General features: G+C 35.3%; 1 protein-coding gene and 1 long non-coding RNA gene across 25 annotated transcripts in view; one reads left to right on the top strand and one right to left on the bottom strand.

The window, feature by feature from the left end:
* The window catches only part of LOC138173131 (uncharacterized), a 74,272-nt gene extending 66,014 nt beyond the window's left edge, over positions 1-8,258 (bottom strand). The window contains exon 1 of the long non-coding RNA XR_011171332.1: positions 8,227-8,258. This is a non-coding gene — a long non-coding RNA (uncharacterized lncRNA). The remainder of the gene's footprint in view (positions 1-8,226) is intronic.
* LOC138173021 (zinc finger protein 532) overlaps positions 1-15,122 on the top strand; it is a 116,279-nt gene that overhangs the window by 61,277 nt on the left and 39,880 nt on the right. For all 24 annotated transcript variants that reach the window (XR_011171325.1, XM_069103011.1, XM_069103035.1 and 21 more), the window contains 2 exons: positions 166-347; positions 7,392-7,568. Coding sequence is in view for 23 of the 24 variants with exons in the window: in XM_069103011.1 (XP_068959112.1) it covers positions 166-347; positions 7,392-7,568 (359 nt within the window). In the remaining variant the exon portion in view is untranslated. The remainder of the gene's footprint in view (positions 1-165; positions 348-7,391; positions 7,569-15,122) is intronic.

Raw genomic sequence — 15,122 nt, 5'->3', positions numbered from 1 at the left:
TTTTAATTCTTTAGTTCGCATTTTTCCTTGTGCTTAGTCTCAGTAGTAATAATAATATTTAAAATGAGAGATGGATTGTTCTTTTTTTTGAGGTTTAAAAAGTTCTTTGCAGATTAGAAAATACATAGTGGGACCAAACTTTTTTTCCCCTTTTGGTTTATTTAGAAGACATGCAACATCTGCCAGATGCTGCTTCCTAACCAGTGCAGCTATGCCTCACACCAGAGAATCCATCAGCACAAATCTCCATACACGTGCCCTGAGTGTGGGGCCATCTGCAGATCGGTCCACTTCCAGACCCATGTCACCAAGAACTGTCTGCACTATACTCGGAGAGTTGGTTTTCGGTCAGTATGTCATTTGCTTGTGTGCAAGTAATGTTTATTTGTTTGTTATTAGATCTCATTTTGAGTGGTCCATGCACACAGTGCCTTGTACATAGTAGGTGCTTAATTGGTTGGTTGAATTGAATTAAGTTGAATTATAACAGTTTTAACATCAGTATACAGTGATACCTCAATTAACGAGTCCTCCAGGAACAAGGTTTCTTGGTTTTAAGCCTTCTGTAAAATAATAATGATAAACAAGAAAACCATATATATACTGAGCTGCTCTGGTATGAACCTTGGACCTCAGTGCATTATGTAGAGCTGTGCAAAAATCAGCAAACAAACGAAACTAAAGTTCAGCATACAGCTTCTGTATGGAGTACAGCCAGAGACAAACGGAACTGATACTAGGCAATATGGTAAAGTTGGTGAAGCTTTCCTTAGGTATCCTTCCTATACTCTTCTTTTTTCATGTTGATATAGACTCTTTGACTTCACTGAAATCATATAGTATCTTCTTTCACTGTAAGAAAACATCTGGTGTTTAAACTGTCACCACCAGTCTCTCTTAAAGACTGGTCCTTAGGATCTGTTGTACTGGACAGATCCCTTCTGGATCTCTCCCTGTCCTCTCATCCTATGAATAGAGTGCAACTTACCTCCCCAAACCCCTAACCTTAACTCCTGTATTCCACAGTACCCAGATGCACAGTTTGTTTTCTGACACATTTAAATAGCATTTGATATTTACAAACGAATTCCTTTATTTTTTGATGAATGCTGCTTAGAATCTGCCTTTGGCAACAACATTTCTGAGAACAAAGCTTATAGAATACATGCTCCTTGTTAATAGAGGTATTACTGTATTTTATATCAAACATAAAATAAGTATTGTATTATGTGTGGTATTTTGTTTTCAAAGTGTTATACTAGAAGATGGTTTTATTATTATAAGTTTTGTTACTTAAATGCTCTAAAATTAAATTGTACCAATGATGGGATAATTTTGTGGGAGCTCAGTTTTGCCCATAGTTGAATTCTTAATCTACAGTAGCCTTTTCCTAATATAAGAAACTATGAGGTTTGCCCCACATTTATACTGTAGTCTTTATTTTGCTTCAGCCTCACCTTCTTCTACAAAAGTCTGATAGGTTGTTTTATTTCATTCAGTGCCTTGTGGAAAGAGCCCTGGGCTAGAAATCAGGAGACCTGGGTTTTTTAGTTCTAGCTTTGCCATCAGTGTAGACAAGTCACATGATGGGGTTTTCCATGATGCCCCAACCCATGAAATAGTGGTGGTGCTATCTTAATTCCATACAGTATTACTAGGATAAAAATTAAATAATTGCTATGAAAACCATTGGGTGTTATAAAGAAAGATATAAATCTAAGGTAGCTTTAATTATTATGTTAAATATGTTTTAAAAATTCAAATAAAAATAGAACACTTCTTTTGACAGTTGTCATATACTTTTTTTTTTTTCTTTTTGGAGGGGGAAGGCAGGGCAATTGGTGTTAAGTGACTTGCCCAAGGTCACATGGCTAGTTAAGTGTCTGAGGCCGAATTTGAACTCGGGTGCTCCTGACTCCAAAGCCGGTGCTCTATTCACTGCACCACCTAGCTGCCCCAATGTCATATACTTTTAATAATTACTATATTTGTTATTTTCTAGCAGAAATCAACTTTAAACATTTACCCATAGATTTTTTTTCCAATTTGTTATTCAAGTTTTCAATATTCATTTCCACAAGATTTTGAGTTAGAAAATTTCTCCCTACCTTTCCCCTGCTCTTACCCCAAGATAGTGAGCCTACTGAATTCCCCTTCCCCCAATCTGTTCTCTTTTATATCCTCCCCCATCCGCTCCTAACTTTCTAGTAGGGCAAGATGGATTTCTGTACCCCAGTGTCTATATATCTTATTTCCCAGTTGCATGTAAAAAACAATTTTTTTAACATTTGTTTTTAAAACTTTGATTTCCAGATTCTTTCCCTTCTTCCCTCCTCACCCACCTTCACTGGGAAGACAAGCAATTCAATATAGGTTGTACATGTTTCCCTAGTAGTTACATTGTGAAAGACTAACTGTATTTCCCTCCATCCTCTCCTGCCCCCTACTTACTCTGTTTTCTACTTTGATCCTGTCCCTTTTCAAAAGCGTTTGCTTCTAACTGCCCTCTCCCCTAATCTGCCCTCCCTTCCATCATCTCCCCTCTTAGCCCCTTCTCCCCCTACTTTCCTGTAGGATGATACCCAATTGAGTATGTATATTATTCCCTCCTTAAGTCATTCAGTAAGAGTAAGGATGACCCATTCCCTTTCACCTTCCTGCTTTTCCCCTCCATTGTAACAGTTTTCTCCTGCCTTTTATATGAGATAATTCACCCTGTTCTAGCTCTCCTTTTCTCCTCCCAATGTATTCCTCTCTCACCTCTTATTTTTATTTTTTAGATATCATCCCTTCGTAGTCAACTGATCCTGTGCCCTCTGTCTAGGTATACATGTACACACATATACACACACTCACATATGTATTTATATACACATACATCCTCCTTTACATATATATGTATGCATACATATATATTCCCTTCAATTATCCTCATACTGAGAAAAGTCTCATGAATTACAATTATTGTTTTTCCATGTAGGAATGTAAATAGTTCAACTTTAATAAGGTCCTTATGATTTATTTTTCCTGTTTACCTTCTCATGCCTCTCTTGCTTCTTATATTTGAAAGTCAAATTTTCTGTTCAGCTCTGGTTTTTTCATCAAGAATGCCTGAAAGTCCTCTATTTCATTGAATGACCATATTTTCCCCTGAATTCCCATAGGTTTTAACAGATACTAAAATTTGCCACTGGTATATATTGTTTAAATATTAACTGAAATATTGCTATGTCTGGAGCATATTGGAAGTAGAAAATATTTAAATTCATTCAGAAAGAAAAGTGGAATTAACTGTTTTTAACTAATTATTTTTCTAATTCTCAAAATTATCCCTGTGAGTATACTGAAAGAAATAAATTATCTTATAAACTCTGTCCTTGACTCTCACAAAATTGTAACCCCATTTACTTTTTTCAGGTTACTTGAAAAAGACCATTATTTTGCATTACAATTTTTAGTAAAAATCTTTTTAAACTGCAAATTTTTGTCTTGTCCTGAGGCTGTGGACCTATAGGGATATGCATGTCTTCTGTATAATATAGTTTATAGATAGTTATAGATAGAGTATGCTGGTAAATGTTAAAAATTGGCTCTTAGAAAAAATAAACCTGATACATTTTTAAGTTTAATCTGCATTATTAACATTTTCTTCATCACTCTCTTAAGCCTAAACAATCAAATATAACAATAAGTTAAACCCTTATTTGTAGTTTGCTGATTTTCAAGTTGTAAGCTCACCCTGAAAATATAATAGTTGACTTTTGTAAGTTCTCATCTGAGCCAGCTCAACCACTCCATTGTGCCTTTTATAAAGGAAAGAAAAAACACTTCTCTTTAATCACAGAATTTTCAAGTTGTGGTCTTCCATACCAAAATCTCTTGCCTAAAATACTTATGGAAATGTCTTTCTATTACTAAGGCATAGATACGCTCTCTCTACAGTTCCAAGCCCCACCCTAAGCAATGCAATTAATAGTTTTCAACGTTGCTTGCCTGGTGGTGGTTAATAGTGACTAATACTTTGACTCCATGATAAAGACTGTTTCCTCCCAGTTCTCCCATTCCATAGTGCTAATATAGAGTGACCTCTTGATCACTTGCTTTGGTCACCTGGGTGCCTGAAGATCCCATCCTGAATTTGCTTCTGGTGGCTTTTTCTTTATACAGAAACTTTCTTCAGTGGAATGACTGTATCTTTGTGCCCTTTAAACATATGCCCTATTTTTGCTCTAATGGTACCTGACACAATGCAACTTGAGATTCATGAGGTGATTCATAGATAGAAAAGAACTTGGTGACCTGCTGGTCTGTGTCCTATTTTTTTCTCTTAATTCAGATTACCCCCTTGCCTCCAGCCTTAGAAACCCAAAGTTTCCTTTTCTTTCATCTGCACTCACAAATTTTACCATGGTCATCTCACTAACAATACCACAGCACCTTTCCCCTAAGTCCTTATTTATGACTTTACTTTCTTGTGCTGCCACTGTTGTGGTTCTGTTTCCTACGTGCTCCATGTAATTTAGATTCTAAGGATCCTAAAATATTCCAAAAAAATATTGACTTTGGTATTAAAGATACTTTGACTCCCCGATCTCCTTTTTTTTGAGGACTAACCTCTGTCCTAGCTCATGTCAGAGAATTGTGCTTCCCCTGGGGATTCCTGTTTGTCCAACACGGGACTCCCCTTTGTTTTCTAAAGATCATTTTTTTAGTTGTGGATGAGTTTTTTTTTTTTTACCTTGGAGCAGAAAATTATTTTGTCTCACTAGAGAGCTCCCTTTATTTTTGTATTTTACCCAACTTCACATTACTTTTATTTACCTCTTCATTGTTCATCAGTGTTACAAGTGTGTAATTTGTATGTTGTCTCCTGGCATGGCCACCAAGCATGTCTAAAAATGAATAGCAAGTCACATTTATGTAGCTCCTTTAGGTTTTAAAAGTGCTTTACTTTTTGCAATCACATATGACAAGATGTGGAAGTATCATTATGCTTATTTTACAAATGAAGAAAGTGAGACTCTGAATAAGTATCTTGCCCGTGGTCACACAGTCTCCTAGAGATCTGAGAGGGGGTTTGAAGCCGGGGGTCCCTCGGCTCCAAGTGCAGCATTCTCTCCACTAGCTCACATCGCCTTTCAGCAGATGGACCCACCTTGGATTTTGCAATTTTTATCCCAGTCACCTACTTCTTAGTTTTAAATTTCTGCCTTTTCCACAGCTTAGTGTATTGATTGGATGATATTGGAGATTTTCCGCAAGAGCAGTTATTTTACTTTTTTGTATTTATTAATTTGTTTGTTTACTTTTAGTTTACAAGATCCAGTTCCCCATTCCCTTGAGTTTCAAATTTTTTCCCTCTCCCTCCCCTCTCTCCCCCCTCCTCCCATGGCGGCATGCAATCAAGTAAAGAGTGGCACTTCTGTCAAGATTCAGAAAGTCTCAGAGCAAAGACATGGAGAACTTATTCTCATACTTCTGTGTTTCTTCTTAAAGAAAGAAATGCTAAAAAATCTTTGGTTTATGCCTTGAGTGAGCCCCAGAGTACACGTGACTTTGGCCAAGATCTCTTTTCTAGTGATTCTTGACATTTTTCCTCTGAGAATGTCATGTGCAGTAAGCATGCCACACAACAAAATATTTCATTATACTGTGAAGCAAATCATTGTATTGCTTAAAACTCATGAATAATAGTGGGATTGGCTTGATCTTGGAATCACTGAATTCACAACATTTATAAAATCTTAGAGTTGGGAAGAATCTTAGAAATTTTTTGGTCCAGCTAGAAAAGAGAGGAAACTGAGACACAGGCCGGGGGGGGGGGGGGGGGGGGGGGGGGGGGGGGGGGGGGGGCAGCACGTTGTGAATCCCTCAAGGTCATTTTGATGAAGTGAGGGCAGACTTGGGGGGTCCCAGGTCTCTTTACTGTATCTATCCATTTAGCACCCTTTCCATTGTACTATAATGGTTCTCTCTTTAATACCAGTCCTTCACAATCCAGAAGGATTTGAGTTTGCGTATATCACTTTTCCACCTTAAAGACTGGTTCATCTGGGTAAGGCTTTAATATTAATCATGGATATGATGATATTAACAAGATTTATGCTTAACCAGTAATGTTCTCATAATAATACTCCTGTGGCATAAGAATTATAAATTGAGAAATTGTACATGCCATGCGCTAACAGAATAAAAATGACTTCACAAAGTGCCTGATGTGTGCTACCTTGAAAGCTTAGAAAAGAAAGACTTCAAGTCAAATAAAGGCCATTATGAGCATAATAAGGATGGAGTTCTCTTGAATGAAGGTATCAAAGGGGAGTGGAGGTAAAGACAAAATTTGCAGAATGTAATAGTGATTCGAATAAATTTTAGCAATTAGAGAAATGATCCTGAAGGAAAAACAGACACAGATGGCCAAGTATAAGAGAGATAATATGTGAAGAATAATGTCATGGAGGTGGAGAAGTAATTTTTTTGTCCAAGAATATGGATTTTTTTTCATGGTTATAGTTAGTGCTGTCATTTAAAATGTTTGCCATTAAATTGGACTAGTATAATGAAAAATATTTCTCTGTAAATAAAAGCCAGATGGTAATACAGTGAAAGGTTAACTTTACTTAACATGTTTCTGTACCTGTGGAACAAATAATTTGACATATTGATAGCCAGCATATGTTTGGAAAGCAAATAGAGAAAGTCCCCACCAGCCATGTTATTGGTGTCAGTTGACCTTGACTGGTGTGGTCTCTTAGGCCACCTTGTTGTAGAATGTGGGTTACCCCCTCCTCCCATTCCCCATTTGAAGATGTGATTTGACTGTAGGGATAGAAAAGAAACCCAAGATCACAGAACTGACCCACACTGTGGGGTGATTCTCCAACATAAGAATCACCATGAGAACAGCGGTGCTCTCAACAAATCATAGGATTGGTACCTTAGAGGCTATATATATATTCCAGCCTCCTCGTTTTACAAGTGAGGGAGCTGAGGCTAGAGAGACTAGGTGATAGATTGCAGTTATGAATTCACAAAGCCAGGATTCAAATCCAGCTTCTATTTGGGGTTCTATTCAGTGTGCCAGCCTGCCTCTGTGTCTCAGACTAATAGATCTGTCCCTTAGTATCACCTTAGTCTGGATCTTTGCCCCTGAAAAATTTAGAGTTGTTTGAGACATGAACCATTTGAATATTATTACTAATTCCTTTGGTATTCCTCAATCCTAAAAAAATTGTACTGCGGAGAAAAAAACAAAATGGAACTCATGGAGAGTCTCTAGAAATCTAAAAAGATAAATATATCATTTGAATTTTTAAAAAATGATTCGATGACTTTATTTTTATTTGGAATTAACTGTCTTATACTAATGTTTCTTTTTTGTTTTTAAACAGATGTGTACATTGCAATGTTGTGTACTCTGATGTAGCAGCCCTGAAGTCTCACATTCAAGGTTCTCATTGTGAGGTTTTCTACAAGTGTCCTATCTGTCCAATGGCATTTAAATCTGCTCCAAGTACCCATTCACATGCCTACACACAACATCCTGGCATTAAGATAGGAGAACCAAAGTAAGTTATATTAATTTGTGATTCTTCCTCACAACTTTTGAATTGTGGAAAGAGGTTATGACTACTGTGTATGTTTAAGAATATTTGAGGGTGTATTGATGCAACCTGAAATCTAGCACGTTGTGATTATTTTGCTACATGCTGATTGAAAGTTAGTATTTTCTTGAATGATGAGCAGAAATGATGTGATATGTTAAATATACTTTTTTCATAAATGTATAACAAATAAGCAGGTTTTAAAAAATCATTACCACCCTCTCTTACTGTTTTAAAAAATTTCCCTCAATAAATAATGTTTGTAAGAAAGGGAATATTTTAACTATACGTTTTATTTTTGGTATGATGAGTTTTTAATTTTTATCTTTTATTGTTCCTTAATGAGAGAAAATGGAAGAGAGTGGTGGGGAATGTTGCTTACTAAATTTATTTCGTAATCTGTACAACTTTGATGAGGTTCTCATTTTATCTTTGTCCTACCTATTCAAATGTCCCAGTTATCTATTTTATTACATAGTTAAAACCTGAATTCAAATTTAAATTTTCATATACAAAAGAATTGTGCAAAGTACTTGCTACAAGTGTGTTATGGTAGGTTTGTTCCTTTAATTATGTAGCATGAGGTTTTTGTTGTTTTTTTTTCTACCTAGGGTTTATAAACTTGTTTTTATAAAAAAAAATTTTTTTTTGATAGCTGCATTTCAGTACAATTGATTTCCTTTTGTAACCCTAGGTATTTAATTTTAAGCATTTAAAAATATTATTCTCAGAAGAGATCCATTAAAATCACTAGATTGCTAAAGGGAAGCATGACACAAAATATGTTAAGAACCCTTTATATCACTCAAAATACTTTACAAATCATATCAAAGTCATCCTGATAGTATCGGGAGGAAATAGAATGGAGCTTCTTTATCACACGAGTATTGAGTATAGGACTAATACCTTGTAGGCTAATTACATCCACTGGGCTTTTGCTGTAGGTATTTGGTGCATTTGAGGGACACAGTTTGACCAGTAAATATCTCTGATTTAATTTAGTACTGATCTGTATTATGAGACAACATTTTCTGGTTAGTATTAGCGTATAAAACCAGGAGGAGTTTCAAAGAGGCATGTTTTGGTTTGATGTAAGGAAAAATTTCCTAACAATTAGATCTGTCGAAAAATTGTTTGGGGTGCTTTGATAGGTCATGGACCTCCATCCTTGACAGCCTTCAAATGGAGATTGGATGACCATTGAATGGCTATCAGGTCATCATTCCCTGTGTATGGATTGGACTAGATGATAGCTGACATCCATTTTCATTTTCAAATTACATGATTTTGTAACTCTATTCTCTTAACTCCTCTCTTTTGATCTTCGTAGATAAGAGACATAGAGGCAAAGAAAGGCTACTTCGGAGGGAGTACAAAGTTGGCAAAAGAATAGTTTGTAGAAATTGACCTCCTGTCTTTGAAGATATTGGTAAAATCACCACCATATTTAGTTTGCCATCTGCATGGCAATGAGGCCCTTTGGCATCCTTGCAATCTTATTGTTCCATTAAAGAGATGCAGTATATACAACACCTTAATGTTTTTAAGTATCTAAAAATGCCACCCACCCATCTGTTGATGGAAAATCCAGTCATGTATTTCTTTGGAAGACTGGCTCCATGAGGATTGTGGGGGCAGATACCAATTTTCATGAAAACAGGAAAAGATTCAGCTCCTTCTAACCCACTTAATAAGTAGACTCAAAATGTTTACATAATTTTGTGTGTGTGTGTGTGTGTGTGTGTGTGTGTGTGTGTGTGTGTGCGCAGTATTTTATTAAGGAAGAAGGGAGAGTAAAATTGCACATTTCTTTCTTCTGTACCTTTGTAACCAGGAAAAGTGGACAATTGCCAAGTAATTTTATAGTAGCTTCTCATTTATCTATGAACACTGGAAATTATGTATTTCCACATAAGTTTATTTTCTAAATAATTGAAACTTAATGCACTAAGCTTTTTACTTTCATTGTTTGGGATAGACTCATTCTTGAGTTTTGTTTGGTTCAGATCTATGATTTCACTGATGTAAATAGAAACTTCAGGTGAAATTATTCTCTCTTCCAAAGCAGATTAGTACCTGTTCTGCAGTTTATAGTCTTAGGGAGTTGTCTGAATCAGCTGACTTTACCAGGTTCACACAGTTAGTCTATAGGAGTAACAGGTCCTAATTTCAGGTCTTCCTAACTCTGAGGTCCACTGCATCATTCTCCCTTTCTAAATAAATATTCTTGATGTTTCAGGATTAATGTTATACATGTTTGCTTTGGGGCTGTCAAGTAATATATGGGTACTGTTCAGGAATTTCCTCTAACAACAATTCTTTGACACTTTCTGGTTTGTTATTCTGTTTTCTGCTATGAGTGGGTAAACACATAATCAGGTTTATTAAAATTATATGTTAAGTAGGGGATAGGAAAATTTTGAATGAGAACTTAAGGAATTAATTTTATAACTGGTTTGGGGGCTTTGTAACAATCATGAGGCCTTCTTCATTTGCTTCCAATTTGGCACTGTGTTTTGGAAAATGGAGTTTGCCAAAATCTGATCGCCAGATTAATGGGGACATCACCATTTTTTCCCAAATATAAGATGTAAGTTGAGGTACACGTACTTCACAAATACACATACACCCATATAAAAATGTAGGGATAGTATTTCTTTTTTTTGTTGTTGTTTTTTTTGTTTTTGCTTTTGGGGGGGGGTAGGAAGGCAGGGCAATTGGGGTTAAGTGACTTGCCCAAGGGCATATGGCTAGTAAGTGTTAAGTGTCTGAGGCCGGATTTGAACTCAGGTCCTCCTGACTTCGTTGCCGGTAAACTATATACTATGTAACCTAACCACCCCAAAAGAATTTTGTTTTTGGAGGGGTAAGGTGGGGCAATTGGGGTTAAGTGGCTTGCTCAAGATCACACGGCTAGTTTTTTGTGTTGTGTCTGAGGCCGGATTTGAACTCAAGTCCTCCTGACTCCAGGGCTGGCGCCCTATTCATTGCGCTACCTAGCTGCTCTGGGATAGTATTTCATGGGGTAAAAGTTGTAGTTATTCATTACCTGTTAATTTTATGCATTTGATTATAAATTCAAATGTTTATATTGTGTATGTGGGGGAGGGAAGGGTCTGCACCTGTGACTTCATTGGTGTGGGACACTTACAGTATGGAAATTTCCTTCACTAATTCATATCAGCAACTCTCCAACTTAGGGTTTTAGAGGATGTCCACAGACACTGAAAGGTTAAACATTTTCTCCATGAATCTACAGCTACTATATTAGAGGCAAGATTTGATAGTCTTCTTAGCTTCTAATACCCTTATCTGCTGTCATTGTCTTAATGTAATATAAAATACTGTGTGGCTCTCCAAGGGACAATATGCATTATTTGCTTTATTGATATAATAAAGAATTGGCAAGAACTGCTATATACTCAGTATGCTAAATTATCTTTACAAATGACTGTCCTTAAAAAAAAAAAACCTGATACTTTTAAAAAATGTTATAGTTATTTTCTTATGCCTATAAATGGGGACATTACTGTATTTGACTTGGGTGTACATTTAGAGTGATTTCTTTTTGTAACTGTAATCCTGCTAATTATGTTTTTCTTCAGGTATAATTAAAATTGCTCTGAATTCCCTTTGCATGTACTAAACTGAAGGCAGTGAGAAAAAGGATCTGAAAGTCTTCTGGGTATCAGGAACAAGCCTAAATGATCTTGAGTCATCCATTAAATGTATAAGCTACATTTGTGTAACTGCTTATTGTGTTCAGGTTAATTACTGTAAAGGAGAATAAGTAGCTATTTTTTTTTATTGATGACAAGACAAAAAGAAATGGTTCTAAGCTTTGGATAAAGTAATTTGGGTAGAGAACATTACGCTATTAAAGTTGGTTTCTGAGGGAAGCTGTGGAGGTAGAACTCTGAAAGATTAGAGTCTCTGTTCGGTATTTTAAGTATTGTTCTGCCTGAAGATGAATGATAGAATACATGACCTCTAAAGAGCCCTTTTGAATCCTGCGGTTTTGTCATAAAATATATTGGTCTTTGATTTAAGGTCTTATGCTATTTGTATCACTAAAGGAAGTCTGGAGGCAAATCCTAAAGGGAATTGTATAGTTAAATTATCTTCCAGATTCTGCTCTTAGCTATAGGTGTAAACATCCTATAATTTGTGGTACCTTTTTTTGGGGTATCAAAGCAAGTCTACCAAATTAGACAGGGACAATGGGACTGGAAAACTAAATATATAAAATAAGTGTTATTCTTATTGCTACTATTCTTCTTACACTCTCGATAGCTCCTGGCATTGCTATAAGCATTTAATTCAGTAAATATTTGTTAGATTTATTTTTTGAGAGATTTATTAAAAAATGTAATAAATAATAAGACATTTCTGTAAACAATATCAAAACACAAGTGACCTCAAATTCTCAATATATGAATAAATGATTCTTTTTCACTTATCTATATGCTCAGTCCCAAATGATTCAACTCATTTCAGTTAATAAAGTCTATTAAACATCTTAATATTTCCATCTTTTTAGTAATCACAGGAAAGTCAGGTTCTCTCAAGCTCGTCATTTAATTCTCCTTATAAACTTCTGTATAGGATTCCTTCAAAAAAAAGCAACACAAGATAGTTCTTTTTAAAAATCAGTTTTTATTGATCTTTTCTTTCTTTAAAATTAAAAAAAATTCAATTTAATTTTATTTTGTTTAAAATTTTTTTCCTCTTCTCTTTCCCCTCCCCTGCCCATTGATAAGGAAGGAAAAAAAAACATTCTACATACTTATAGTCATGCAAAACAGATTCTCACATTTGCCATGTCCAAATGAGAAAGAAAGAGAGTAAAATATATTTCAGTTTTTACTCTGAATCCATCCATTCTCTGTCTGGAGGTGAATAGCATGTTTTATCATGAATCCTTTGGAATTGTGGTTGGTCATTGTGTTGATCAGAGTTACTAAATCTTTCAAAGTTGATTATTTTTACAATATTGCTGTTATTGTATGAATTGTTCTTCTGGTTCTTTTCACTTCACTTTGCTTCAGTTCACATAAGTCTTTCCAATATTTTTTGGAAACCATCTTCGCCATTATTTCTTACAGCACAACAGTATTCCATGACAATCATATACCATAACTTTTTCAGCTATTGCCCAGTTGACGGGCATCCCCTAAGTTTCATCTTCTTTGCCATTAAATGAAGAGCTTCTATAAACATTTTTGTACATTTAGATCCTTTTCTTCTTTCTTTGATCTCTTTGGAGCATAGACTTAGGAGTGTCATTGCACAGTTTAATAGCTTTCTGTTTATAGTTTTTCCAAAATGGTTGTACTTGTCACAGCTCCACCAATAATGCATCAGTATACCTTTTTTTCCCAAAGTCTCTTCAGCATCTATCATTTTCCTTTTTTGTCATCTTTGCCAATCCAACAAATATGACACGGTATACCTCAGAGTTGTTTTAATTTGTAGTTCTCTTAATTATTAGTGATTTGGAGCATTTTTTAAAAGTATGGCTATTGATAGCTTGGATTTCTTCTCTAAAAACTGCTTACTCATCCTTTGACCATTTGCCAAATGAGGAATGGCTCTTTTTACAAATTAGTTCTCAGTTTTCTTTTTTTAACTCACTCCTTTTGTACAGTTTTAATTTGTTTGATTTCTGAGGAGGAAAAAACTGTCATTTTTATTGGAGCCTAAATTTTTACTTTAGTTTTGAACCCTGACTTGTGTAGATACAAGTATACATAGGCTTATACAAATTCCTCACTGGCACTTCCCAAAGTGATGCATTTATCTTTGTTTAGTTCTTTATTGTTGTTCATTCTTGTTTACCATTTTTATCTTTCTCATGTTTACCATTTTTATCTTTCCCTTCCCTTCTGTATTTGAACATCAGAGTTTTTCCATCGCTCTAGTCTTTTTCGTCATGTGACCCCCAAGTCCTCTCATTTCATTTTGCTTATATGAATTGTTCAGCCAAATTCTTTTCTGTGCATATGGATGCCATTTAGGAGACTTTGTGATATTTCTGTTATTGCTGCAGTCAACATAATGCCAACCACAAACTGGAGCATCTGAAAGACCTCCCCCACTGACTCACTATTCCACTTACAGTCTGCCTTGGGCATCTTCCACGACAGTCGCATGTGTTTTCTGCTTTGTTTGCAATTAACAGTTAAGGGCTGGTTAAACAAAGTTATCTCTGATGTTGAATCTATCAAGGAATGTTTAATGATCTATATATTGGGAACATTTTGTTGGAAGGGAAATTTTCAAAGTTGAATATGGCTCTAGTGAATCAAAAGCCTTTTTTTATAGTTAACAAATACAATGGCATATTGTATTCTCTATAACTTTCAATCAATTTCTATGACTGTAAAGATGTTATCTACTATAAAATATCTTTTGTGAAAGAATGTCTCTTTTTCATCATCATCAGAGATATATGTGTAAATAATTCTCATAAAGCTCTGCAGTGATGAAGCATGAGGTACATGGATTGATAGTTTTACATGTCTTCTTGATTGGCTTTTTTTGAGATAGTAATAACATCCTTGAATATTTCTGATCATATGATACAGTCTCAGCTTTCAGAGATATCTTGACATTCTATTCCTCATTACTCTAAAAAAGTGTGTGATCTCTAATGTGAACCTCATCTTTGTATACTGTACTGTATTTGGTTTCATCCAGTTTTTCTTCATTTGTTCATCATTTTACTTGCCTGAAAATGGATTAATTATTTTTACACTGTCTTCAGCTCTAGGATTGTGAGGAAAGTACTTGATAAACTATAAAGCACTATATACATATTTATGCATTGCTATACTTATTACTTTTTTCTCATTAATATTAAGTTATATTGATTAACGATTATTCAGTTCAGTTCAACAAACATTTATTGTTTGAATTAAATTGAATTTCACCTGCTACTTAAAACTGTGTGAGTTCATTTTTTTCCCCCCATAGGGACAAAAACACCTCTGAATAAAAAAATTTATATTATGGGAGATATTTTTCAAAAATATGACAAAAGGAACTATAGGAAAGGGCTCATTTTTTCATTTAACCCCTCTTCATTAAAATTTTTCAAAAACCCTCTTCATAGGAAAACATTTGGGTGTGCATAGGAATCCAGTCCCTAATTTCCAATTTCATATCACATGAGAAAGCATGGATACTAATCACCAGCACTACCTGAACATAAATACAGAACTTTTTTTTTTTATCAAACTTCTCAAAGAAAGACACATAGAAGATTTCCTTTGCAGGAAAATATCTTCATAAACCCTTAAAGTGATAGGTCTTGTGAAAATGAGGGAAGCAGAGTCACTACTCCCACTTTCCAACACTACCTTAAGCTTTCTCTGTCCTGCTCTGTTTTTTGTCCTGCACCTATGTCAAGTTTGGTGGGAAGGGAAGCATTATAAATGTTATAAATGCTGCTTGCTTTGGGGAAGGGAGGGTGTGTGTGTGTGTGTGTGTGTGTGTGTGTGTGTGTGTGTGTGTGTG

The sequence above is a fragment of the Petaurus breviceps genome, unplaced genomic scaffold (genome assembly GCF_028583685.1).
Source record: "Petaurus breviceps papuanus isolate PSGF00001 unplaced genomic scaffold, PetGlider_PUasm1.0 129, whole genome shotgun sequence".
Classification (NCBI taxonomy): Eukaryota; Metazoa; Chordata; class Mammalia; order Diprotodontia; family Petauridae; genus Petaurus; species Petaurus breviceps.
The sequence above is the reverse complement of the archived record's forward strand: the minus strand, read 5'-3'. Positions and strand labels throughout refer to the sequence as shown.